Source organism: Microcebus murinus, chromosome 15 (genome assembly GCF_040939455.1).
Source record: "Microcebus murinus isolate Inina chromosome 15, M.murinus_Inina_mat1.0, whole genome shotgun sequence".
Lineage (NCBI taxonomy): Eukaryota > Metazoa > Chordata > Mammalia > Primates > Cheirogaleidae > Microcebus > Microcebus murinus.
In genome coordinates, this window is record NC_134118.1 from 63015496 (window position 1) to 63043493 (window position 27998).

The window sequence follows — 27998 nt, forward strand, 5'->3', positions numbered from 1 at the left end:
ACATCATTAAAAAGAATGCTTTAGGGATACACGATCTTCCATGATGGGAAGATATTTAGAAACACAAACATCAAAGTATTAAAAGTGATTTCTTCTAGAATTTTAACTTCTTATTGTATTTATGTTTGTATAATAACAAGTAATGTTTGCTTGGCATTAAAAAGAGAGAGAGAAAGACTATGTACAAAATTAAAATCCCACTATCTGGCTACTAAGACTATATTAAAGAAGAAAAATTTTTTAATTGATCACATACCAAAGTAATCAAATGTATGTATAATGCAATTGGGGCCTACCTATTGGTTTGGGAGGGAAAGGAAACCTAAAAAGGTGTAGAGCAATTTTTTTGTGCATAAGAAATATTTCAAGTGCTTAACCAGCATTCCCATATCACTAGGAGATCTAAATTGCTATCACCCTAATCCTATAAACAAGCATGAGGAAATCAGTTTGTTCTGAAGCAGGCCAAAGCAGCACAGCTGCAATCAATCCCATGGCTCTAGGCCAGTCAACTGGGGGTGGAGAATTTAAAGTCCCTGGCTTAGTCTCATGCTATCCATGGGACCCAGGGGTAAAGTGCCAAGGTGTCATCCCTGTTCATGATCGTTATTATTAAAACCAAACAAAAAAGCCATAGCTTCAAGACTTTTTAGTGAAAATACTTTTTAAAAAAATCTTATGATATACATTTTACACCTATGATAGAAAAGACATTCCTTTATGCTACAAATTAAAATATAGCATTCAACACTGTCCCAAGGAATTTTTTTAAAACTTAATCATAATCATTTATAGACAAAACCACTTGATACATAAAAGAAAAAATTAAAAAATACATTTAAAACTATTTTCTAGTCTCTGGGTAGCTCTCTACCAAATTATATGGTCAGTAGATTTTATTATAATTGTTAAGTTTTACTTAGCTCATGAAGTAAAAAATTGAAGAAATGAGGAATTTTTAAATTCTAGTGCTTTTTAAACATCAGGCAGATATTTAAACTTATGAATTTTTTGGATAATCTTTACCTGAGTTAGATACTTTCAGAGGGCTACACTTATAATTTTATTTTTTAATAACATTAAAAAATAAATTAAATATAATTTAATTTTTAATTTTTTTAGTTTTTTTGAGACAGAGTCTCACTCTATTGCCGGGGCTACAGTGCCATGGCGTCAGCCTTGCTCACAGCAACCTCAAACTTCTGGGCTCAAGCAATCCTCCTGCCTCAGCCTCCCGAGTAGCTGAGACTACAGGCACGGGCACCATGCCCGGCTAATATTTTCTATATATTTTTAGTTGGCCAATTAATTTCTTTCTATTTTTTTTTAGTAGAGATGGGGTATCACTCTTGCTCAGGCTGGTTTCAAACTCCTGACCTTGAGCGATCTGCCTGCCTCGGCCTCCCAGAGAGCTAGGATTACAGGCGTGAGTGACACTTACAATTTTAATCACAACTTCTCAATGCTTTGGCAAATAGTCTGGTTACAGCACCAAATATAAGTATAATAGTTTTAATGAATAATACTGACTGTATGATAAAACCAAAGACAAAGAACTTTTATTTAAGAAGTTCCTGACTATGGATTCTTAAAATGGAACCTGTCTTTAAGGGATAGGAGAGAAATAATCAGTAATGTGACTCACAGGCAGTGCATGTATATTTGAAGCATACTCTATATATATGTCTGTTTTCACCACTCCCTTCAAAACTTTTAATTTTTTTTGTCTCTCTAGTTTTGGATCTACTAGCTCTTGCCATTTGTCTGCATATTTTTCATCTCTTCACTTCATACTTGGGCGGTATATAAACATATTTGTCACTACTGACTATAAGGCCTTTGGTCTCTTTCATTTAAAAAGCCTGAGACATAGGTAGAATGGTGGTAGCCAGGGGCTGGAGGAAGGGGGCAATGGGGAGTTACTGTTTAATGCATATAGAGTTTCAGTTTTACAAGAGGAAAAGAGTTATGAGGATGCATGGTAGTGATGATTGCACATTACTAATGTATTTAATACAATCTAATTATACGTTCAAAAATGATTAAGATGGGCCAGGTATGGTGGCTGGTGCCTGTAATCCCAGCACTCTGGGAGGCTGAAGCAAAAGGACTGCTTGAGGCCAGGAGTTTGAGACCAGCCTGGACAACATAAAGAGACCCTGTCTCCACAAAGCAAAGTAAAAAAAAAAAAAAAAAAAATCAGCCGGGAATGGTGGTGCGTGCCTGTAGTCCCAGCTGCTTGGGAGGCTGAGGCAGCAGGATCACCTGCGCCAAGGTGTTTGAGGCTGCAGTGAGCAATGATCATGCCACTGAACTATAGTGACTAGGTAATAGAGAGATACTCTGTCTCTTTAAAAAAAAAAAAAAACTTTTTCCAAACCAGACCACTGTCATATAAAAATACACCTTATGTTTTGCTTAATTAAAATAAATGCAGGCTGTCTTCATTTTAAGTCTTAAATATAGATTAAAACCAATTTATCAAGATCATTTTTAATTGCTTAGTTCTCTGGAGAGAGAAAATGTGAGGCCTTATTTTAAAAACATTTCTAAAATGTTTTCCAAAGACGGGATAAAACCTGAAAGCTTTTCTCTAATATATCTAACTAGATCCTCAGCATCAAAAAGAGCAGAAAGCATATCAATAAACCCTTTCTAAATACATAGCAGCTTTCTGTTTATTCCTCAATATCAGCTTTTAGACTATAGCCATAATACACTCAAATTATCTTTGAGTCAAGGCTAAAGATACCCTTCCATGAAGAAACATCCAGGGAGAAGCCATGCAGAGAAACGCGGGTCTTCTAACACCATTAGCAACTAAACAACGAGGAACTATCTGGAATCCAGCCAATACATATACCTCATTGTCCATTGTTTTTAAGTATGACACGGCACACTGTGACTTGTAATTCCATTCATGCCAATTACCTGGACTATTCAAACCAGTATTTCTCCCCTTCGTTACATACATACATATCTTTTGAACTTTTAATGTATTCTTATTTTGGAAAGGAAAACAGTTGCACAGAGTTCATGGGGTGATAGGTGTAATATCCTATAAAGCTACTAATATGGTGATTCATCTTACAAAGACAAAACAAACTGCCAATAATCCTCATTAACCACATGGAGCTGTCACATGTCTGAGAGTCTTTCCAAGCATACTCAGCATCTTGACAAGCTACTGGGATCCCATGACTAATATTCTCATTCTTAAACTATGATATTCTCAGAACCACAGCTCCTTGCAAAAGAATGACATTCTGCCTCAGCCTCAAAAAATAATGTATTCAAAACTGAAGAAATGATGAAACCATGCATATCCCTCCTCAGAAGGATGGGAAAGGTCTAAGACTTTAGACTGAGATTTGACTGAGATTCTGACAAAAGACCCTGACATGAGCTATAAAATTCACTCCCCACCTGGAAGCTGAGTGGCTGTGTTGAGAGAGGCCCAGCTGTGCTGTCTACTAACAGAGGGTTCTTGACCCAGCCAGTCCCCTCTCTGGCTTGCTTTTTAAGTGGGCTAATTATACCTCAGAGGATTAAATAAAATAACTAATATCAAGGGTCTAAATAAAGTAAAAAAGACAACAGGGGCCTGACAAGGACTATATTACAACTGCTATACTGCTAGGTGTTCTTTTTTTTTTTTTCTGCAAAAAATGGATGTCACAAATTTTAGATAGTATCTCCAACTAATTCACTGTTATGACAAACACTGTGGACCTCCACTGTTTGGGCCAAACTGAGAGCCACATTCAACCCAGGGGCACTGAGTCTGTAACTGCTTGCTCTCATAAAGCACTGAGCAGGGTGCAGACATACAGCAGCAAAGTACAGCTATCATCACAAATAAAACTCAAACGTTTCCAGCTATCAACAAATCAGAAGTGGGCTAATGGTTGGTGGGATGACTGGTTGGTTGGTTTTCTAAAGGAACAGGAATAGCAGGAATGAAAGCAAGAAAAAAGGGTTGAAAAGTAAAGCAGCCAGAGTAAGACCCGACATAACAGAACATATCATTCTTGAAGGATTTTCACCCTTGAGACTACGCTTTACAGAGAGGAAAGAGCACATTCCCTGGAGAGGTTCTGTCGTGATGTGTCTTTACACTTTCTATTACAGGTAAAGCATTTAAGTATTCAAAATGAAACCTGGTTTGACAAAGACAGTTTTTTGGATTGTGCTTTCATCATGCTTAATCATGAACTAAGAATATCTTGTTTTCCTAATCGATAACAGAAAATTGTTAAACACAAATACTGACAGGTTACCATTTAAAGAGATTATACTGATATATTATACTGATAGAAAATAGTGGTATTTATGTCTTCCCCCCCTTAATCAAGCATAATTTCCATTTTAGATATAAGAGAAGCTATTCTTTAAAATTCAAATCTATAGATTTTCTCATATTGCTCTTTTTCTAGATTTCTAGATTCCATGCTATAATTTCTTTTTGAAATGTTATTTCCAATTATATGAACAGCAGAGACACATTCATAACATATTATAGTTGTAAAGAACTAAATTGACCCGGTAATGCCAACATCCAGAAATGATCACTATTGACATTTTGGTGTATTTCCTTGTAGTCAGTGACTACAAACCTTACAATTAATATATAACCTTGAGCAAAGTACTTTTTTGTACCTCAGCTTTCTCATGGGTAAAATAGAGATGATAATAATAATACCTACCTCTTAGGACTGATATGAGCATTAACTGAGTTAATACACATGAAGCACATAATAATGTCTAACACTAATAAATTATTAGTATTTTTCAATTTGCATACTTTATAACAGCAATTGGGATCATAGAATACACACAATTCTGCACCTGGCTTTTACACTCAATACTATATCATAAACATCTTTTTTTTTTTTTTTTGAGACAGAGTCTCGCTTTGTTGCCTAGGCTAGAGTGAGTGCCGTGGCATCAGCCTAGCTCACAGCAACCTCAAACTCCTGGGCTCAAGCAATCCTTCTGCCTCAGCCGCCCGAGTAGCTGGGACTACAGGCATGCGCCACCATGCCCGGCTAATTTTTTTTTATATATATATATATTAGTTGGCCAATTAATTTCTTTCTATTTATAGTAGAGACGGGGTCTCGCTCTTGCTCAGGCTGGTTTCGAACTCCTGACCTCGAGCAATCCGCCCGCCTCGGCCTCCCAGAGAGCTAGGATTACAGGCGTGAGCCACCGCGCCCGGCCCATAAACATCTTTTATGTAATAAAAGACTCAGAATATAATGTGGGGTTTTTGTTTTTTTTGAAAAAGAGTCTCACTCCTCTCTCACCCTGGCTGGTATAATGGCATCATCATAGCTCATTGCAACCTCCAACTACTGGGCTCAAGCGATCCTCCTGCCTCAGCCTCCCGAGTAGCTGGGACTACAGGTGCACACCACCACACCTGGCCAATTTTTCTATTTTTTGTAGAGACGGGGTTTCGCTCTTGCTCAGGCTGGCCTCGAACTCCTGAGCTTAAGAAATCCTCTGGCCTTGGCCTTCCAGAGTGCTAGGATTACAGGCATGAGCCACCATACCCAGTCCAGAAAATAATGTTTTGAATGGTTTATACCATAATTTAACTATTCTCTTATTCTACATTTAGTTTGTCTCCCACTTTTTTTATTTTAAATGAAAAGTATTTCATTTCTATGCTATTGGCCTTAGTATCAACAAAAATGTTTTAAAAGTTATAAAAATTTTTATGAAATATATAGTTGGATTTCGACTCTGATTTCAAAGGATTAAATGCTTCAACAATTTTCTTGTGCTTCAAGGGGAGTCTCCTATCAGCTGAGAAGAAACTGAAAGAATAAAATTTGAGCTTTTCTGGTTTTGAAGCACAAACGATGCATAGGTGAATTGGAAAAATACCGTTTCAGCCTCTTTGACCAACCCTAAACCACGTACCCTGAAAGCTCAGGTACTCTGTGCAGAGTACCTCCAGAGGGAGAGATGAGTAATGCACACAAGAGAAGCGTGAAGTGGCAAGTCTGGGCCTTCTATACCTGAGGGCTACTCAGATAGTAAAGCCAACTCAGCTTCCAAAAGTATAAATCCCTAGCATGACTGCACCTCAAATTAACTTGGCAAGAGATGAATGGTAGATTAGAAAATCAGGAGCTTTTGTAATTTATTACAGTATGTATCAAAGCATGTCTTGTGTTCAGCTAAAGGCCAACCATGCCCGCACAAAATGTATGAATCAGGTTCGGTTCATTATTTCCATAATGAAAGATAATTATCTGTTATGATAGATCCTGAGACTAGATCCTATGAAGAGATGAAATCAGATCTTTTCTCTGAACCAATTCAAATGGGCTTCATGCTGGGGCACAATACCCTTATTACTATGGCAAAAGCATAAGACATCACGAGAGTGGCAAGAGCACTCAATTTTTAAAATCCAGAAAGAAGTAGGCTGAAGTTGATTCTTTCCCATTTACTTGCTAAGCTATAATGAACACATCCACCTCCCTGACATTCACTTCATCTTAAAATAATAATGTCTGCACTATTTAAAGGATAATTATGCATTTCAAGGATAATGCATGTAAAAGTACTTTAGCAACTATAAAGCAGTGTACATAAAGGCTGCTATTATGTATGGTTCCAAAAGTCATAGTCTAAATTTTTCACAATGTTAATTTCCTTTCCCAAGAATGATTATATTACAAGGAATTGGTATTATAATCTTTCATTCTTTCAGATTTTACTGTTACATTCTATTGGGATTTGGATTTAAAAAAAAAAACACAGATTGTACTGTCAGAAGCAGATTCTTTTAGTGATGTTTCTTGAAAATTAATCCACTTTCTAAAAGAAAAATGAATATGAACACAAAGGAAAAATCTCTATTAAACCATCAACAGATGCAGATTTTGAGCTAGGTCAATAATACTTAAGATTGGTTTTCTATTCAGTGAGAGAATTAGACTACGGGAGAAAGGCATGTTTTATTCCAAATTTCAAAGATTCAAATCTGAAGATCCTTAGAAACACACTGCACTTGATTACAAGAGAAATTTAAGGATATTTCAAACCAGACATAGACTTGGAAACTGAAATTATAACATCCACTTGAAATTACACAGGCTGACATCAGTTTGCCTAAACTGGCAAGTATAGAACGAATACTGGGGCTAGAAAAAAAGAATGAAGAAAAGCAAATTGGCTTAGGAAAAGGTAATTGAAAACTCTGATGTTAACTTTTTGCATTCCTGAGAAGATTTGTGTGATTAAAAATTCCGTAACCATTTCATCACGGGCTTCCATTGTAATTTTGAGTTCATAATGGAAATCACAGGTTTCTATGATATTAATCACATTTCCAACAACTCATTCAATCATCTAACATTTACTGAGGACTCCCTCTGTGTGCGTGGCACGTAGTTGAGTATGGAGAGACAAGGGTAAACACACTACACTGTCTTGCTCAAGGGGCTTAATCTATTCTTGATGGAAGCAAGAAACTGAGTAACTAATGAGCTATATGGTGAAAGCCTGGGTTTAGGGATTCTAATACACTTCCTATTCTGGCATCCTCTCTACATTGCACTCTCTAGCCTAGGTCAGGGAGGAAAAATTACACAAGTATACAATCAATCCATGAGAATTCTGAAGTTAAAACACATTGAAGTATATCATAAAAATCATCCTCATTTCATAAACATTCTCACTGATACCACTGAACATAATTGATGGAGGAACCAGAGCACCTTCAAAGCTTTCGTGTAACTCAAAAGCTAGATGAGCACATAGAATTGCTTTTTTCCACTGACATCTTTAGCAATGAAAGTAATCACTAGTTTGTACTTTATTACTGTCCTGGAATACAGAACAACATAATTCCATTTTCTTAATTAATTTGCTGACTGGCTTTTAAATAAAACTGCTGATAAAATATTTAGTATCTAGGTAGAAAAATATTACATTGGTAATTTAATTCAGTGGGATCTCTGTTTCCATAGTTCCCTTGAAGTGAAAAGGTGAGCTCCACACAGGTGGCCCAGATAACAACTACATATATCTTGGGATGTGTAAGATGAATTACTGCCATAAAATACTAGTTGCATAAAACTAAAAATACAATTCAATTGAATCAACTCAAAGAGGCTGACTTTTACATCTCTTTTAACTGGTGAGTCAGCCTAGATCTACATCATAAAAATTACTTCTTCCGTTTCTATCTAAAATAAATATGTTGAAATTCAAAAACTGAAACCTGCTCTTAAAAAGAAACATGTGATCAAGACAAGCCTTTATGCAGCAGTCATTCCACCTCTTAAGTAGAGAGGACTCAGAAATGCATCCTTGTGCATGTGGGTACATAAACAAGTATTAAATGTGACTCTTGAGTTTCCTTGGTCCTTGCTGACATCAGAAAGCCCCTATCCATAGTTTAAAAACATTCTAAATCAATTTTCAAGAATCATTTGGGGAATTTGTTCAAATGCGGGTTTCTAGATGCTGCTCCGTAAGATTCTTAATTAAGAAAGTTTAGGGTACATCTTTGAAATAAGTACAGTATTTTTAACAAGAATTCCTAAATTATTTCTGTGATCCTGAGACCACACTTTAAGAAACATTGTTAAATGGTCCTGATAACAAAAATTATGATCCCTGAAAAAAAAAAATGAGAAAGATTTATTTTAATGTAAGAGTATAGCAAATATTCTATATAAACTGGGAGCAGGGTCAGAAAAGAGTCACTTAGAACTTAAGACTTTGCTTAGTTACCTGCAATGATAGCACTTCATTTGTATTCTCATAAAGAAGGGAGGTAGTATGAACTCTTTCTCTACAGAATTTTTATTCCACAATGATATTAACAAACCATTAGTCACTTTAAAAGGAAAATCAGTTCAATTAAAGGGAGGTTATTTTAAATACAGTGCTTGAATCAAAAATTATTTACATTCCTGGAACGGCCTCACTGTGTATGGACACTGAATAAATCTATCTTAGAAATTTAATGTGGCTAAAAGATACTCCTCTGAAGAAGAAACACAACAATTCTCTTTCCTAATATCTAACTTCTATTGCATTTAAGCAGTACAATTGTTCCTGAGAACAGTTACTACCAAAAGCCCCAAATGACACTGGTATATGGCTAGAGGGAGTCTTGGCTTTACCCACACACAGCCTCTCCCATTCCCTGTGACTTCAATACATAATGCAATCTTCCTTCCCTGGCAACATTTTACCAGAGAACTTTTGGAGGCAATTCCTTTAGTCAAAAAAGGGAAAGATGACGGCAAACACTACGGAATGCTGGGACAGATCACACCCACACAGTGTCTAGACTCCTCACCCCCAACACCCCTCATCTCTACTCTACTTCTGTCACCCATTCTTGTGGCCACATGGAAGGCTTTGGCATGATGGTTAAGACACCTCCTGTCCCTTTGACCTTTCCTTTTCTCTAAACTCTCAGCTCGCTGTGTCAGTTCCTCTCTGACTTAGATGTGACTTGAGCAGCTCTCATCACACGTTCTTGCACCCTGAGCCTCCGTCGCACCATGCCCACGGATGTCGTCATCACTGTTTCCCTTCAGGAGTTGAGCACTCCACCTACAAAATCCTTACAACCTTGCTGATGGGTGTCAGCATGCACTTACTGCCAGAACTTCACACCTTGGCCCTCGCCTCTTCAGCACTCAGCCCCTTCCTTATCTTAGCTATGCTGCTTCTCCCTGTGTGCAGTAAAGCATACAGACCAAGACGGCTGGCTCTGGTGTCCACAAAATCCTAACACCATCCCTCACTTGCACCATTTGCTAGCTCTGTCACCTTTGGCAAGTCACTTGACCTCTTTAAACCTGTTTCCTGATCCATAAAATGGGGATAATAGTAACTTTCTCATGGGATAGCTGTGAGGACTAAATGAGAATGTAAAGCACCTATTGTAGTGCTTGGTACACAGTAAGTGCTCAATAAATGGTTTTGCTATTATTCTCCCCAATGATTTTTTTCCCAAACCTTTTACTGCCTCTCTTAAAATTACTCTCTACACGTCATCCTCCTCAACATCAGTAATTAATTTTGCTTTCTGCTTGCCAAGATATTTGAGGCTATCCAGCTTGAAATATCTTAATTCTCTGCCAACCTCCTACAGTGTTCTAAGTGCCCCCTTTGTGACCTCTCTCCCACTAGTCTCCAGTCTTACTTTACTCCCCCCTATGCTCTGAGCCTGCCTGCCTGGACACTGCTCTATCAATCTTCCTCTATCTCTGAGTTTCTGGCCCTTTCTCTCTACTTTTCAATCTTTCCCTTAACCTTGAAATGTGCTCTAATCTCTCCCCTCAGCAACAACAAAAATCCCATAACACAAATTCCATCTCCTCTTTCCTTCTCAGCCAAGCTCCTGGAGAACACAGTTGAAACACAGTCTGCATCCTCGCCTCCCACCCTTCAACCTCAGCGAATGTCATTTCTGTCCCTTACCTCTCTACCTAATCCCCAAACACCACTGTCTGGCATGGATCTGCAAAGACCTCCAAGATGCCAAGTCCAGAGGACACTCCACGATCCTCCTTCTGGACCTCTCTCCACCTGATACCGTTGGCTGTTTACTCCCTGCTTCTCACGCCTTCTCACAGCCTCTGAATGTTCTTTCTCACACACCCTGGTGGGCTGCTCCTTCTTCACCTGCCCTTCGACTCACTGCTTCTCAACCACGACATGCTACCCACAGCAGTCACATCCACTGCATAATTTCAACTAGCCATGTGTACACTGACCACCAACAAATCTACTTGTTGAACCCTGATCTCTCCCCTTCAAGCTGCAGACCTGTGTACCTAACTGCAAGCTGGCATCTCAACATCTACATGGCCAAAACATATTGCATCCTTATATCCCACATCCCAAACCTGCCCAAAGGGCATCTGCACCCATTCAACCCAAGCCAGACACCTGGAATTAATCTCTATCTTTCCCTCTCTTCTTTCCCTCAATAAGTGTTTACTGGGCAGAACTGAAGAGCATAAGGAAGCTGACTAAATGGAAAGGCAACTGAGCTGGACCTTTAACCAGCAGGACTGAATGCACAAAAATGGGAGCAAAGGCTTTCTCAGGGAGATAAGCATGCCCACACATATATGCCACATGAAGGTAAATTCAGGAATAGCAAGTATGTCACCTTAAGTGAAGAGTGAGTGAGTACCAGTGTGAAAGGCTAAAAAGGGAGGTTTACCCATGGTCATGAAGACCTTCACTGTGAGGTGAAGTGTTTTGAATCTATAACCTCCTTCCTCTCTAAATGACTGACGTGAGCCAATCACATAAATCCTGCCTTCCTTGCTAACAATTCATTAGGAACAGGTCCCTGCCCAAACCCTGCCAACAAGATGTGAGGGGAACACTGCCAATGGCATTTCTAAGAACATTTCTCTTGTTCCAAAAAGGGACTTTCTTCCTCTGGATATCATCCTCCCGTGTGGCTGTGGTGCCTGAAACGGATGCACCAGTCATCTCACCACCAGTCACCTGGCCACCAGCCCGAGAGCTAACCCAAGTCAGAGCTGAGAAACATCCAGAGAAATGGTACTGGAGACTTAATGTTCTCCACATGGAGGCCGCCCTACCACTGAGCCTGTCCTACCTCTGGATTGTATACTATTTCTTAAGATCATAAATCTCCTTATTGTCTTTTTTAAAAAAAAAAAAAAGGAATACAGGGTCAGTCATGTTTAGAAAACACTAGACTAAAACAATTCCACAAGTTTCTTTACAGTAGGATTTCTTGCTATGTTTATAAAACACATTGTAAGGCCTCAAGAATTTAGCTTTTTCAGTCGTATGTGACCACTAAACCAGCCTCTCAAGCTTCCTCTTCTTTGTTTTTGCAGTGTAACTAAAAGCATTTCCCAGGATTGAGTGTTAATGGATCATAGTTTGGGAAACTTTGATTTTTATGAAAAGAGATGTAAGAGTGAATGACTGAGCATTATGATACAGTGTAGTGATTATTCCCTGTAAACACAGAGCTCATGTGTGTATTTTTTCCAGCTCTACCTATAGAGGTCAAGAAAAAAATGACCAGCCCAAAAAAACAAGCCTCCCTGACACCCAGAATGAGCTCTTGAAATACCATTTACCATTAAAAGAAATCAGGACTCCTTTTGGAGAAATGGCTAATTCCAGACATGAGCAGAACACATTCAAAACAGGCACACAATGAATGAGCTATCACTTATCTCCAGTGAGAATGGCCTTTATCAAAAAGTCCCAAAACAATAAATGTTGGCGTGGATGTGGAGCGATAGGAACACTCATACACTGGTGGTGGACTGCAAACTAGTACAACCTTTGTAGAAAGTAATATGGAGATACCACAAAGAGCAACAAAGAACTGTCATTTGATCCAGCAATCCCACTACTGGGAATCTACTCAAGGAAACAAAAGACATTCTATTAAAAAGACATCTGGGCCGGGCGCTGTGGCTCACGCCTGTAATCCTAGCTCTTGGGAGGCCGAGGCGGGCGGATTGCTCAAGGTCAGGAGTTCAAAACCAGCCTGAGCAAGAGCGAGACCCCGTCTCTACTATAAATAGAAAGAAATTAATTGGCCAACTGATATATATATATAAAAAATTAGCCGGGCATGGTGGCGCATGCCTGTAGTCCCAGCTACTCGGGAGGCTGAGGCAGAAGGATCACTCAAGCCCAGGAGTTTGAGGTTGCTGTGAGCTAGGCTGACGCCACGGCACTCACTCTAGCCTGGACAACAAAGTGAGACTCTGTCTCAAAAAAAAAAAAAAAAAAAAAAAAAGACATCTGCACTCGAATGCTTATAGCACAATTCACAGTTGCAAAGATGTGGAAACAACCCAAGTGCCCATCAATACGTGAGTGGATTAATAAAATGTCGTATATGTATACCATGGAGTTCTACTCAACCACAAAAAAACAACGGTGATCTAGCATCTCTGTTATTATCCTGGATAGAGCTAGAGCCCATTCTACCCACTGAGTGGAAAGTTTGCTCAACCTTAATTTTTCAATCAAAATTCTATAAACTGAACCAATTGAGATGTCTATGGTGTTGGCTATTGTTTCTGCTGTTAATTGTTGGTCCTCTTCAACTAGGGAATGAACAAGATTAATTTTTTGCTCAAAAATTGATGTGGGTGGTCTGCTGCTTTGGGCTTCATCTTCAACATCATTTTGTCCCTTCTTAAAACAAGTTATCCATCTGTAAACTGATTTCTTCAGGGCATCATCCCCATAAACTTTTCCTAAAGCATCAGTGATTTCACCATTCTTCCACCCAAGCCTCACCATAAATTTGATGTTTGTTCTTGCTTCAATTTTAGCAGGATTCTGATAGGGACTCTTTTCAAATTGATGTCTCATCCTTCATAGTGCCTCAAACTGTTCAGACATTTTGTAACAAGTTTTGGTGAAAAAAGTTTTTGAAATCCACATCCAGTTTTTTCATAACACACATTTTCCATGAACTTTTTGAAGACCCCTCATACTACCACATTCTTCCAAATAACCCTCAAAGGTATTCACTATCTCTGTTTTTCAGATGATGAGACTTCTCATCTCTGAAGCAGGTAACTTACTGTCATAAGAATTACTAGGGGAGAGCCAAGTTTCAAAATCCAGACAAATTACTAACTTCAAAACCAGTCTCTTAATGCCTATGGTCTACTGGTTCCCAGTTATTCATTCATTCAAGGAATATTCATTGCTCATCTACTAAATCACCTGTGTACATGTTAAAAGATACAGAGAGAAGTTTTTTGCCTTCATGGAGTTCAGTGGTTAATGAAAAAGACAAGGAATGACCCAACTGAGTATAAAATGACAATGGTGGTAAGTATAATGAAGGAGAAGTATGTGGTGCCATAAGAACATATAAAGTTAGAAGACGGGGAAAGTTTCTCTGTAAAAGTGATGACTGAGGTCTGAAAGAAGAGAATTTAGGTAAAGGGGTCAGCGGAGTGCTCAAGATAGAGGAAAAAATATATAAAGTCCCTATAAATAAGGGAAGCTTAGCACTTGAGGACTGAGGATAGAGCATGAGGAGTGAAGGTAATTGTGACGGGAGATTAGGCTAGAGGAACTAGGAAGAACAACAGAAAGCTACTGAAGGGTTTTAATTAAACATGTTGCTAAAGGAGGATTTGATGAGGCTTTCATTTTTAAAAGAATCAATTGAAGAGGGCTGCAACTGGAGGCAGAGAGAACAATTGAGAGGTCGTTGCAATCATCTGAGTGGGACCAAGCAAGGGAAATGGAAAGAAGTAGATGGATGCAAGGTATTCAAGAGGTAAGAAAACAGTACTAGATGGAGTGCCTGTGGGTATGTGAAGGAGATGTCAAGAAGGACACCCAGGCTTCTGGCTGTGGGTCTTGACTTTCAGAGTTGCTAGACACTGACATAGCAACAAGAGGAATAGAGACACTGATCACAAGATGTCTTGGGCTCAAGTTTCAGGTATCACTGGGACTGCCGAGTAGAAATGTCAAGTTAACCAACTGAATAAACGAGTCTGAGGCCCCAAAAGAGATCTGAGCCTCAGATCTAAGTCCTCAATGTAGAGACAGTCCTCTAAAACTCTAAGTCCTCAATGTAGAGACAGTTATCGTAGGGGGCTCAAGAGTGAGACTGCCCAAGAATATGAGAAGATAAAAATGAAACCTCAAGAATGACCAAATTTCAAATCTGGGAAACAAACTTCCTGGTTTAAATCTCAGAAAGAGGCTCGGTGCGCTGAGATTACACACCTGTAATCCTAGCACTCTGGGAAGCTGAGGTGGGAAGAAGGCTTGAGCTTAGGAGACTAGGCTAAGCAAGAACAAGACCCTGTCTCTACTACACATAGAAAACTTAGCTGGGCGTCGTGGGGTGCCTATAATCACAGATACTCAGGAGGCTGAGGCAAGTGGATTCCTTGAGCCTAGGAATTTGAGGCTGCCATGAGACGTGATGACACCACTGCACTCTACCCAGGGCAATAGAGTGAGACACTATCTCAAAAAAATAAATAAGTAAATCTCAGAAAGAGAAAGGTTTAGTGAAATAGAAAAAAAATCAGAAGGAAAAATGAGAGATTATCAATTCTGCTTCAGGAAAAACACATGGAAATTTCTAGCATATTTAAGATGTTAATTCCATCTTTGTAACGAGTTGGCAAAGCCTACAAGCAGCCCACAGGTATATATTTGCATGAGTTAATTTGCCTAGGAGGAAGAGGCCTTGTGGGAGGTAGACTATGTGTAGAGGCTCAAGGTTGGAGACTAGAGAAAGCCCTGGCTTGATTCCAGGTGCTGGTCTGAGCCAGATGGAGACAGGAGCCAAAGGCGAAAAAGAAGCAGCTATCTTCACAGGAAGTGCCAACATGGGCATAAGCATCTCAGCTTCCATAACAAGGTGAAAAAAAAATTTTTTTAAATATGTCTGAGTGAGAAAAACAGGGCTATACTCCCAGCTTCTATAAAGCATATCATGTAGTCTGGCTCAGAAAACCCCAAAGGACCAAGCACACCTGTATATGTAGCCTTGGGGGACTGAGATAGTAAGAAGTACTCCAGCAGGAAATGTATGTCTCACAAACTGACAGTGGTGGCCCCACACAGAAGCCTCTCTCAAGTGCTCTGCAGCCTCCAGGATGGACAAATGAACATAAGTGAGCTTATTCCCCAATACATAAGACATTGCCAACTGTCTGTGGACTCCCAGAAACATGGGTGGGGGGCAAAGGGGGACAAGTGGTAGGGGTACTACAAGAGGATGAGGTTCTGTATAAGTAGATACGAGCAAACACCTATAAAATTTTAGTGACTACTATTTATGTAAACTCACTGGTACAGGTGGGTGAGAACTACAGAAATTCAGGTACTTTAGAAATGAGTCTTTGTAAAAATTTATCTGATTTTTCCAAGAGGTACATTCTACACTAAAATAGAAAATTTATTAAATAGATCCTAGCAGTCTAAACAAGTTTATGTATCTTTTCCTAAAAATGCACAATTTATTCCTTTTTCACCCCTTTGCCTCGGAAGCATTTTACTTGGAATACTGTTCTCATTTTTCTTTACATCCAGCTCGTGGCTACTCATACATAGAAACCTTGGTCTGACACATGTCCCAGGCAGGACTGCCTACTGCCTACAGTAGCTGGGAAGCGCCGGCTAGCCCAGGGACAAAGCAGGCTCACCAAACAGTCCTAGCTACATTCTCCCAAAGCAGCACCTAAGCTGAGAAGTTCACCAAAATACATTGGGTTTTCTTGAAAGTTCCACTGAGCTTACAGAAACTATACAAGGACATACCCTCAGAATAAGGCAGGGAGTAACTTGAACCAAAAACCTGGTCCTCAGGGTATCCAGGAGAGTCTCTAAGAAGGGCTGCCAATCTCCCCATCATCCCTAACCAACCTATTTGGGAAGGTGACCTAATAGCAAAGGGCAAAAGTACAGGTTTCAAGCTTGCAATTTTTTTTTACTTTCAAAAGTAAAGTTGTAATTTAAACCCCACCCTGGCAAGTTTGTATGCAATCATTTTAATACTAACAGCCTTCCACAGACACAGTTCATTTTCTGTAGCTTGAACTTCAACACCAAACTTGCTGAGTCACCTTTTTAGTACAATTGTGTATACCATTCTGACTATAAGGAATTATACACTTTAAGGAATCTAGGACACTTCCTACCCCCAAAATGGTATGTTTGGGAAATGAAACCTAAGATATTTTTAAGAAGGCAACATTCAATTCCAACATGATATCACAGTATGCTCCCAAAACAAAAGCAGCTTAAGGGTCAAGAGAGTTAGAAATAAATCCCCCAGGAATGACCAGAATTAAGGTGGCTCCAAGTAAAACATTCAAGTTTGGGAACTTCAATCTTCTCATTTGTATGTAAACTGTGGGATCCTTTGTTTGGGGTTAAATTTATTGTTTAAAAGGATGCTAGATCCCAGATGAGGTTCGGGGGGGAAAAAAATAAAAATAAAAATAAAAGGATGCTAGAATACTTGAGAGTATTCTTGAACCCATCTGTAATAATAACTAATATCAAAGAAAAATCTACCTCACTCTTGAATTTATTGCCTCTCACCTCCATTCATACAGCTTCATCAATTCTCACCTTTTATCACTGTAGCTACACAGTACTTCTCTTAAGTTCATCCCAATCACATTTCCAGTCAATATTTCTAAATACCAGCTCTGATGTTATCACTCCCATGCTCAGAAAATGTCAACAGCTTGGCATGGCAACAGACTAAAATCCAATTCTACTCCCTCATTTGAGGACTTCATAACCTGGCCAAAACTACCTTTCCTAATCCTCACTCCTATGATTCATCTCACATACTCACTGGTAACTCAAATCTCAAATAGTGCATGTACTCTGTCTTAAACAGCTTTTCAGTTTGGGTTTTTTGGTTTTGTTTTTTTTTTTAGAAATTATGAAAATACATATTGCTTCCTTTAACCAGTTTTGTTAAATTCAAATACACACTTTCCTCATAACCTAGGATACATTTGCAGTTTCTGATTAGCATAGTTTATGCCCCAGGTTTAATTATATACTGTATCTTCCCATTTTGAAGTTATCACTATTAATACACAACTTCACCTTATGTTTACTAACCTTAAGGAACAGTTCCCCTTCATAAAAGAAGATACAGAAAACAAATAATTTTCCTTTATGTGTAATCACTGTTCCTATATTGAGAGATTATAGCAGGGGTCCTCAAACTTTTTAAACAGGGGGTCAGTTCACTGTCCCTCAGACCGTTGGAGGGCCGGACTATAGTTTAAAAAAATAGGCCGGGCGCGGTGGCTCACGCCTGTAATCCTAGCACTCTGGGAGGCCGAGGCGGGCGGATTGCTCAAGGTCAGGAGTTCAAAATCACCCTGAGCAAGAGTGAGACCCCGTCTCTACTATAAATAGAAACAAATTAATTGGCCAACTAATATATATAGAAAAAATTAGCCGGGCATGGTGGCACATGCCTGTAGTCCCAGCTACTCGGGAGGCTGAGGCAGGAGGATTGCTTGAGCCCAGGAGTTTGAGGTTGCTGTGAGCTAGGCTGACGCCATGGCACTCACTCTAGCCTGGGTAACAAAGCGAGACTCTGTCTCAAAAAAAAAAAAAAAAAATATGAACAAATTCCTATGCACACTGCACATATCTTATTTTGAAGTAAAAAAACAAACTGGCAAAAACACCCGCATGTGGCCCGAGGGGCATAGTTTGAGGATGCCTGGATTACAGTATCAAAAACTTCTATTTTGAATATATATTTGTATTTGCTTGTATGTGTGTAAAATATATCCAAAAGAATAAACAGCAACTATTAATAGTGGCTGCCTATAACAGAGGCTTTTTCACTGTATACCTTTCTGTATGCTTTGATTTTTAATGTGATTATAAAATCAATGAAAAAATTAAATTAAAAATTATGAATAGTATGAATTTAAAGTAAAACAACCCTCACACCATAGAGAAATAGGTAGGATCCTATGATTTAAGGAGTTTTCAAAAAGCCATCTTCGTCAAAAGTACTCTTCTCACTGGCCACCATGACCTAAATCTCCTAGTTAAATCCCCTTGTTTATGCAAAAGAATATTCTGAAGACAGTAAATATATTATGCCATTATCCATTATCAAATGATTGAGGATTAGTTTATCACATTAGCATAATAAAGGAAAGCCACAAAGAGGCTGTGTATAATCTCCCTAATTCCTGTTTCTTTTCCTTTTCCCCTCAAGAACTAAATTAAGTTTGTTTTACTCAAAAGAACATTTGTATTAGTAAAAGAACTCATTTAGGAATTCTAGCAGTCTGACCCAAGCCAACTGGAGCAGTGCATTGCTGTGTGAATGTGTTTACTGTCTCATCTACACACATCTGCTCTCCCATCCAGTCTTTTCTGTGGGTCTAATCTACTCGGCCTGAGAGGATGGGCACAGTCAGTACTCTCTCGTTCACCTCTGAATGCTCCCCAACACCAAAACCAGTGCCGTGCATTTATAGAAAGCAATTATCCAAGCTCTTAATGCCACATATTGCAAGGCTCTGACCCTTCTCTAGGAAACTGTCATGGAAATTTCACACCTAAAAATGTCACTTAGACACTTAAAATTGTTCTGATCAAAATCCATCTATTGACAGCATACTATGTGCCTGGCACTGGCACTTAGGAACTAAGTAAAAAAATTATCTAACAAGGGGGGAGGGGGGTGGGTATATACATACATAATGAGTGAGATGTGCACCATCTGGGGGATGGTCATGATGGAGACTCAGACTTTTGGGGGGAGGGGGGGAAATGGGCATTTATTGAAACCTTAAAATCTGTACCCCCATAATATGCCAAAATAAAAAAAAAATTTAAAAAAAAAACAAAAAAACAAAAAAACAAAAAAAAAATTATCTAACAAGATCAGAGTATGATGTAGGTAGCAGATATTCAGTAAATGCTTACTAATCAGATCTCATGAACTTCTTAAACTTCTATGGCTAAACTTCAAAGTCTTTCATTAATGTTTTCTTCACATGGCAGTGGTCTTTAGTAACCCATATGCACCCAACTTTCATGGACTTTCTTATTTCAGCCCTCCAAGCTTCATTAATTGCTTTTTAGTTGTTTTTTTTATTTTTCATCACGACTGTTATCAAGAGCTTATTTATTTTTGAACTTATGGGACATATATCAAGAAGTATCTAGTAAACTACAGTGCAAGAGAAAAGAGAAAAATCCATAGGCTTATGTGACAGAAAAACTGACAAGTTATTCTCTCTTTACCATCCTATCATCAAAATGTAAGAAATATTTTCCTCTTTTCGATTATGAGAAGATGCACTTTGAATTGCTGGTCTTGTGATATTAATAAATTTTTCTAAACTACTGATTCACTCTTGCCCCGTTTCTCTTGCTGTTGCCTTGGTTGGATCATGTGCTGGGGTAAAGTAACTGTGGTTAGTGAATCTGAGGCTCAGACCCAGATGAGTTAATTGGCCTGGCAGAAGACCAAAGGACAACCTTAGATTAGGAATGCCACACTATAACAGCCCGCTCAGCAAAGCTGGACTAACAACTGTCACAACAGGGGTAGATAGGCCCCACAGCATCACAGCTTCAGTCTGCTGACCTGTAACTGAGTTCTAGTTTTCCTAAAATGGGGCCCAGATATCAACTATCAAAGCATTAGCATCAACCTTCTAACCTTACACAAAAGCTTCCCTATTATCTGAAAATACCACTTGATGTCTGGGAGGAAATTTCTATCTGGAATGGAAATTATGTTTACTATTTTAATCAATAGTGATTCCAAGTGAAATTAAAATCCATGTGCATAAGAGATGCCTAATAGATACTAGGTAAATTGGAGAGAAAAAGCACTTAGTGGCCACAGGCAGACATAATTTTCTTCATTATCATCAGCAAGCACTTCTTGAGCTCCTACTAGGTGTGAGGGATAACAAAAGGTATCAATCATAGGTCCTAACCAACCACAGGGAGTTTACAATTGAGAATTATCCACTGTGAAGTGAGGCATTCAAAAGCACTTGAACACCTCCAGAAATGAAAATACCTTTTCCCTTTTAGTTTAGGCTTCTCTAGTTGCCACTTTTAATAGTGTATTCATTTTTTGTTTTACAGAAGGCAGCAAGAAGAAAAAAAGGGGAAGGAAGGAATGATACATAGATAGAAGGATGGGACCCAATGTCTAACATGTCTAGCTCCCACTAGAATTCAAAATGTACAAGAATAAACGAGGATTCTTTTCTTCACGCTGAATCCAAATTTCTGTAGTAGTCACTGTTATTCTAAGAGGCTCCATTTGGTTCACTGTTAAACAGCCTCCCTCTCCACATATGTTAGTTGACCTATGTAGTCCAGCTCCCACCCCCACAGAACTGACTGTAGATATTTTATACTACACCACATGCTTATGCTTCCCAGCCTTCATTCATAAAGAGAACATTAAAACACACAGAAAAATATTGGAGATATAGCACAACTACAAGCTTGAGTAAATAGCACCAGTACTACAAAGAAAATAGAATTTTATGTGAAGAACATGCATTTCAATTATAAATAATATATAACTTAGTAATTTCCTAACACACTTATTTTCTTATTTAAAGCTTCTGTAGGAAGTTCAAAAACAGTGACTAATAATTACTTTCTTTTAGATTATACTTCACCTCTTCTATTACCTGAAATCTTCGAATAGTATACATGAGAGATTACATTTAATGCTTCATTTTCTCTGCCACCTTTAAAGTACTGTTTTCTCTAATTTCTCTACTAAGCCATCTTTGTAGATGACAATCCCAGTTTTACCTATCCAGAGAGCAAGTGAGCTAGGAGATTCAGGAGCATGCATTTTCCAGGGAAGAGGGTAGCAACCCACAATTATGAGGCTTCCAAGGCTCTCAGAGGTTCACTGCAAGACCATGATTTTGATCTTGACTTCACTCTTTATGCTTTCTTCCCCCACCTACTACTAGTCCATCTTAATCACTTAACTCTTAATCCCTTTTTGTTTCAGAAGCATTTATCACTATCCCACAGTATTGCATTTATTTATTTACTGCCTAGTCCCACACAAGAATGTAATCTCCAGAGACCAGGATATTTACATGTCTTATTGATTCAACACCAGAAGAGAACCTGGCTCATACAAGATGCTTAATAAATATGGACTGAATGAATTATAACTTCTTACAAGACTCAAGAACTGGGATATCAATAAACCAACTAGTAAAATTTCAGGGTCCTTATCATTACAAAAAAAAAAGCTAGAGGAAAAATACATCTGCTCACCAACTCCTCATAAATTAAATATGAAAAAAAAATGGACAGCTAAAGTAAAGACTTTTAAGACAAACAAACCACTAATTTGGGGGACTACTTATGGAAACAAAAGTTCCCGGTGCCTTAATATACTGAATTACTTAATCAACCTTACCAGTGAAGATGCCTGCCTTACCTACAACCCTTCCGCCATCATCTCACTGCTGCATTCCGAACTGAGACTTGGAAAGAGTAATTTGGGTGACGTGTGATGCTTTTTTACATAGGAGTAAGCAGATGAAATACCAAGCAAATACAAACCCTGGGGACAATGCTCACGCTAACAAATATTCTTATGAAGCTGAGCTACTGCCAATTCCCTTACCTCAAAGCGCTTGGGCAATTTCAGTTTAATGATGGTATCAGTCAAGTAGTGAGAGTCAAGCTACGATAGAACAAAGTTCCTTTTAAAAGGTTAGGAGAAAAGCTGGGAGGGAGGTAGACGAACTAGTGGGCTCGGCACTGAAGAAGAACAGAGCTCATTTAAAATACTGTTCTATCCTGTATTCTCTAACCACAGCCCTGATGTCCCATACCGCACTGAGAAGAGCTTTTCTTTTGCTGCGAACTACAGTGTTTTCTGGCATCCTTTTCCAAATCACAGAAGCCAGCCCGGACTGCGTTCCTACTCGTCAACATGGTGGGAGGCAGCATGGTGTGTAAGAAGTGCACACCGGCTTGGGGTGAGGGGCTGGGTGGGTGACCTGACCAAGTTTCCTCATCTGCAAACGGTCATAAAGTTACCTCCCACCGAGAACGGCCAGGAGAACCAGATGCGATAACCAATACCGAGTGCAGTGCCTGCCCACGGCAACTGCCGTGTCCCCTTCCTGCCACTCTAACTGCACAGAAACATCGAAGATCTGGAATGACTCCTCAGCTCTCGCGGCTGGGACTGAGGATGGCGGCGGAGTAACTACAGAGCCCAATAAAGCGCATCTCGGCAACCCCCCCAGAGCCAGCCCCTCGGGGGCGAGGGACCGCTCGCGTCCCCCCGCCGGGCCCACGCAGCCCAGCCCCACAGCTCTCCGGCTTCCAGCTTCGAGGAGGGGAGCCGGGCCCGAAGGAGGGCACGCCACGGCCACCTAGGTCCCCGGGAGCGGGCGGCTCGCACCGGAAGCGGGGAGGGCCGGGCAGAGGCCGCGGGCGAGCGAGGCATCCCAGAGACTCGTACTTACTCCGGGCGGGCGGCGGGCGGCCGTGGTCGCCGCCAGCCGGCTCCAGGCGGCGGTGAAGTCGGGCGGCGCGGCTGGTGGGCTCCGGCAGACCAGGGCGACTAGGGTCCCCAGCAGGAAGGCGGCCGCGGCGCCGCTCAGGTACAGGCTGAGCCTGAGCAGGACGGTACACGGCCCCGCCGCCTGCCAACAGCCGGGCCCCAGGAAGGAGAGGGCCACGGCGGCAAGCGCAGCCAGGGCCGCTGGCACCCGCCAGCCCCAGCTGCCTGGGCCCCTCGGCGCCGCCGCCGCCGCCTCCGCGTCCCCCGGGGGCTCCGGCCGCCGCTCGGCCCCAGAGCCCGGGGCAGGACGGCTGCCGACGCCTGAGGCCGACGCGGGGCTGAGGCCGGCGCCGCTGCTGTGGGTGACATCGGGGTGCATGCTGCTTCCTGTGCGGCTAAGGACAGGCACATCTCCTGCCCTGCTGTCCCCTGGCGCTGCCCTGGACGGTGGCCTCCGCGCGGCGCCTCCTCCCCTGGCCGCTCCCGCCGCCGCTCCGGAGGCAGAGGGAGCCCGCGCTCATGCCCTCGCCGGCGGCCCTCCGAGGGAGCGGCTCTCACAGACGCCGCCGAGCTGCTCCCGGCGACCCCTCAGCGCCGCCAGCCGGCGCCGGGCCTGCAGCTACCGGGCCGCACGCGCCCAGGTAGCCGGCCCGTGTTGTGACTGAAGCGGGCAAAGCCTGACGCGGGGCGGGAGCTGCCCCGCAGTGCGTGTCAGGGTGGGGGCGGAGAGCGGCGGCGGCCGCTGAGTGACAGCTGGGAGGTACCCACCCACGGCGCGGGGCGGGGTCCGCCGGGCAGGCTTCACCCTAGGGGCCCGACCGAAGGCCGAGGAAACTGCTGGTTCCCGCGCTCCTCCCTCCCCACCTCCCCCCAGGTTCCCGTCTGTTAATGGAAAATTTTGCTGCAGGTGTCAGAAGCATTTGTGATACTCCAGCTCAGGTGATCCCTTAATTCTCGCTCTCCGCTCACCACGGACAAGTAACCTCCTTGCCTTGCTTATTGCCCACAAAATTTCTGCCTTGTTTTAACCTGCTCTTTAGATTAAATAGGCAACCGTTCCTGATCCTCACTTTGAGCAGTTTCTTTTTAACAACCTTCCCTTTCCCACCCTGCCTCCTTAGGTAAGGAATGAGACACATGTGGAGGAGTACTGCGATTGAATCCTGCGATTCCTAGTTATGGAAAGGTCCGAAGAAGTCTGGCTGGTGCCACTGGGCGTATGCAGCTACTTTGGCTCCAATTGTGGTTTTGGGGTGTGTGTGTGTTTGCCAATTATTCAGTACAAATGATATTGCCCACGCAAAGAAAAGTGGTCCAATTTTTAGAGTACATATTTGCCTCTTCTATCATAGTCCCAGCTGGTAATATCTACATTATGCTTGCTGAGAAGATAGATGTCAATATGCTCCATAAACACTGGCAATTAGTGGTGAGACCAATAAAGCAGCAGATGCATCTTTTGTTTTTAATATTAACTGGTATTCATGGGGCACTTCATTCTCTCCTAAGCCTTGCAAATCAAAAATGAGATAATGAGTACCTCATGTTAGATGTGACTTTACCAGGCCAATTGCTACCTTCCTATCTTTTTCTTAAAAAAAATAAAGCAGTATAACTGATTTTGAAGAAGCTCTTTTGCCTCTAAAATAGTTGCTAATTTTTGTCCCATTGGGCCTCAAAGTATACGCTACAAATCCAAATTATTTCAAATAAAGCATGGTAGCTTGCTATCACCTACAATCATATCAATATTTTTTGATCATTTACATGCCAGGGGCTGTATCCTGAAGGCTTTATATATTTTCCAATTTAAACTCTAGTTCACAGAACTAGTAACTAATCAAGCACTTACTGTGTGTCAGATAATGTTCTAAGCACTAAACATACTTCATTGAATCTTCACAACAACCCTGACACTGTTAATTCCATCAACATATGGGGAACTGAGGCACAGGAGGTGAAATAACTTGCTCCAAGTTACAAAGCTAATAAATAATAAAGCCAGGATTTGGTTATCACTCCACGTGGTCTAGCTTCAGAGCTTGTGCATTTAGTCGCTATGCCACGATGCTTCCCTAAGAACTCTGTGATTTAGTCATCTCATATTACAGAGGAGAAAAAACAAGGTTTAAATTCAGGAGCCCAACACTTGTATTCCATACTTAAAAGTGTTTAGTTTGGTGGGGTGTGGTGGCCCACTCCTGTAATCCTAGCACTCTAGAAGGCCAAGGTGGGAGGATAGATTCAGGTCAGGAGTTCCAGACCAACCTGAGCAAGAGGGAGACCCCCATTTCTACTAAAATAGAAAAAGTGGAGTGTGCCTGCTGTAGTCTCAGCTACTGGGAAGGGTGAGGCAAGAGGATCACTTGAGCCCAGGAGTTTGAGGTTGCAGTAAGCTATGATGATGCCCCTGCACTCTAGTGGGGGTGACATGAGCAAGACTGTCTCCAAAAAAAAAAAAAAAAAAAAAAAAGTGTAGGTTTGTTGCTTTGTGATCATAACTTGTAGCAGTAAAAAGGAAACCGGTCTAACATTGAGAATTGCAGGCCTCTAACTCTTAAGACCACGGTCTTTCCAATACACTAGCATATTGGTTTCAAGAGTAATGTAGATCTAGAAAAATGTAAACCCATGGTCTGAAAACTTCCTCAAAGCATATCTGTATATCTTCTTTGGAGAAATATATTGCTAAGTCAGCACTAACACTTCATCCATTTCTTTAGCAAATATTAGCTGGGCCTCTATCCCATGCATGGTTTGAGGAACAATGAGAAGTGAGGTAAGATAAGGGTTAATTTTAGGTGTTATTTGATTGGATTAAGTATTATCTAGAGAACTGGTAAGGATTATTTCTGGGTGTATCTGTAAGGATGTTTCCAAAGGAGAATGGTGTTTGACAGTGGACTGGGTGGGGAAGATCTGCCCTCAATAAGGGTGGGCACCATCCAATCAGCTGGGGACCCAGACAGAACAAAAAGGCAGTTTCCTCTCTTCTCTGAAGCTGGGATATACTCTTGTGCCCTTAGACATCATAACTCCAGACTCTCTGGCTTTTGGACTCCAGGTTACACCACTGGCGCCTGGGTTCTCAGGTCTTCAGCCTCATACTGAGAGTTCCACCATCCAATTCCCTAGTTCTGAGGCTTTCAAACTGGTCTGAGCCATGCCAATGGTATCCCAAGGTCTCTAGCCTGCCTGCTGTGGGACTTCTCAACCTCCATAATCAAATAAGCCAGTATCTACCTACCTGTGTATCTGTCCTATTCTGTCTCTCTGGAGAACACTAGCACACCTTCCATTCTGTATGTCTTGCAGAACATCTTTATGTTGTAATGCGCAGTCAGAGCAACACAGGTCTCAAAGCTGAATAATATTCCATTGTATGCATATACCACATTTTGTTTATCTGTTGATGAACACTTGGGTTGTTTCTACCTTTTGGCTATAGTGAATAATGCTGCTATGAACACTGGTGTACAAATATCTGTTTGAGACCTTGCATTCAATTCTTTTTGGGTATATATCCAGAAGAGAATTGCTGGGTTATATAATTCTATGTTCCATTTTTTGAGGACATACTATACCATTTTCTACAGCTGCTACACTATTTTGCATTCTAACAAACAGTGCATGAGGGTTTCAATCTTTCCACCTCTTTGCCAATCCTTGTTACTGTTTGTTTGTTTTTTATAATGGCCATCCTAGTGGTTGTGAAGTGGTATCTTATTGTGGTTTTAACTTGAATTTCCCTAATGCAATGATTAGCGACTGCATTATCACCAATGATTTGTGATATTGAATATCTTTTGTGTTTGCTGGCCATTTCTATAGCTTCTTTCGAGAAATATCTACTCAAGTCCTTTATAAACTTTTTTTCCCTATTTTTATTATACCATATTTTTACTGTATAAACTTTTGACCACAGGGTAGACAACTATCCCTGAGAAGTAGCGCCAGCATAATTTTATCAAGCAGAATTAAGTGAAACCCTTTCTTTAGAATACAGGATTCTCTGTACTTTTGGTAATTAAGATGAACAAGTACAAAATCCACGGTGAAGAACAAAAATAGAGACAATTCCTTACTCTATGGGATAGGATTAAACCCATACTTACTTGCTTTGCACTTTCATGTAAACAATTGTGTATTAGTGTGCTATTACTACTATGACAAATTACTAAATTATTACAAATTATTAAATTTAGTAGTTTAAAACAACACAAATTTATTGTCTTACAGTTGTGGACGTCATAAGTCTAAAATCTAGGTATTTGCAGGCTTGAGTTTCTTCCCAACACTTCAGGAGAGAATCTGTTTCCTCCGGTTTTCAGCTTGCAAGAGGATACCTGCATTCCTTGGCTCATTGCCTCTGCCTCACATCACTCCAATCCTTTGTGTGGTCATCCCATTGGGTCCACCGGATAATCCAGGCTAATATTCCCATTTTGATCCTTAATTTTATCGGCTAGATCCTGTCTGCCATGTAAGGTAACATGGCCCTGTGCTCTGGGGATCAGGAGGTGGACACTTTAGGGCTGCCATTATTCTACCACACCTAATATGTGCTTTAAAATTCAACAATGGGAAATTATGACATTCAGTATATTCTGCAGGGATCATTTTTCTTAGATTGCCTTAACTGCGTACCTCATTTGCCAACAGGCCAATGACTTTCTAACGTGTTACCAGTCCCTGGTCCATGGAATAAACTAGTTGTGTGAACTGAACTTTGCTGATATAAAATATCACAGACACAGCCACCCTCCGTTTTTATTATTGTTTTGATTTTCTTTTTCTTTTGAAACGGAGTCTCGCTATGTTGCCCAGGCTAGTCTTGAACTCCTGGGCTCAAGCCATTGTCCCGCCTCAGCGTCCCGAGTAACTGGGACAACCGGCGCGCGCCACCGCGCCCGGCTCTACCATTGTT

The 27998-nt window shown here is 40.8% G+C and overlaps 1 protein-coding gene across 4 annotated transcripts in view; it reads right to left on the bottom strand.

Moving 5' to 3' along the window:
• Positions 1-27998, bottom strand: part of SNX25 (sorting nexin 25) — a 115152-nt gene that overhangs the window by 86955 nt on the left and 199 nt on the right. For 3 of the 4 annotated variants that reach the window (XM_076010678.1, XM_076010677.1, XM_076010676.1), the window contains exon 1: positions 23034-23756. The exons of the other annotated variant lie outside the window; for it this stretch is intronic. In XM_076010678.1, the coding sequence (XP_075866793.1) occupies positions 23034-23450 (417 nt within the window). In that variant the 5' untranslated portion in view covers positions 23451-23756. Of the gene's footprint in view, positions 1-23033; positions 23757-27998 lie in introns of those variants that run through there. 4 annotated transcript variants of the gene reach the window in all.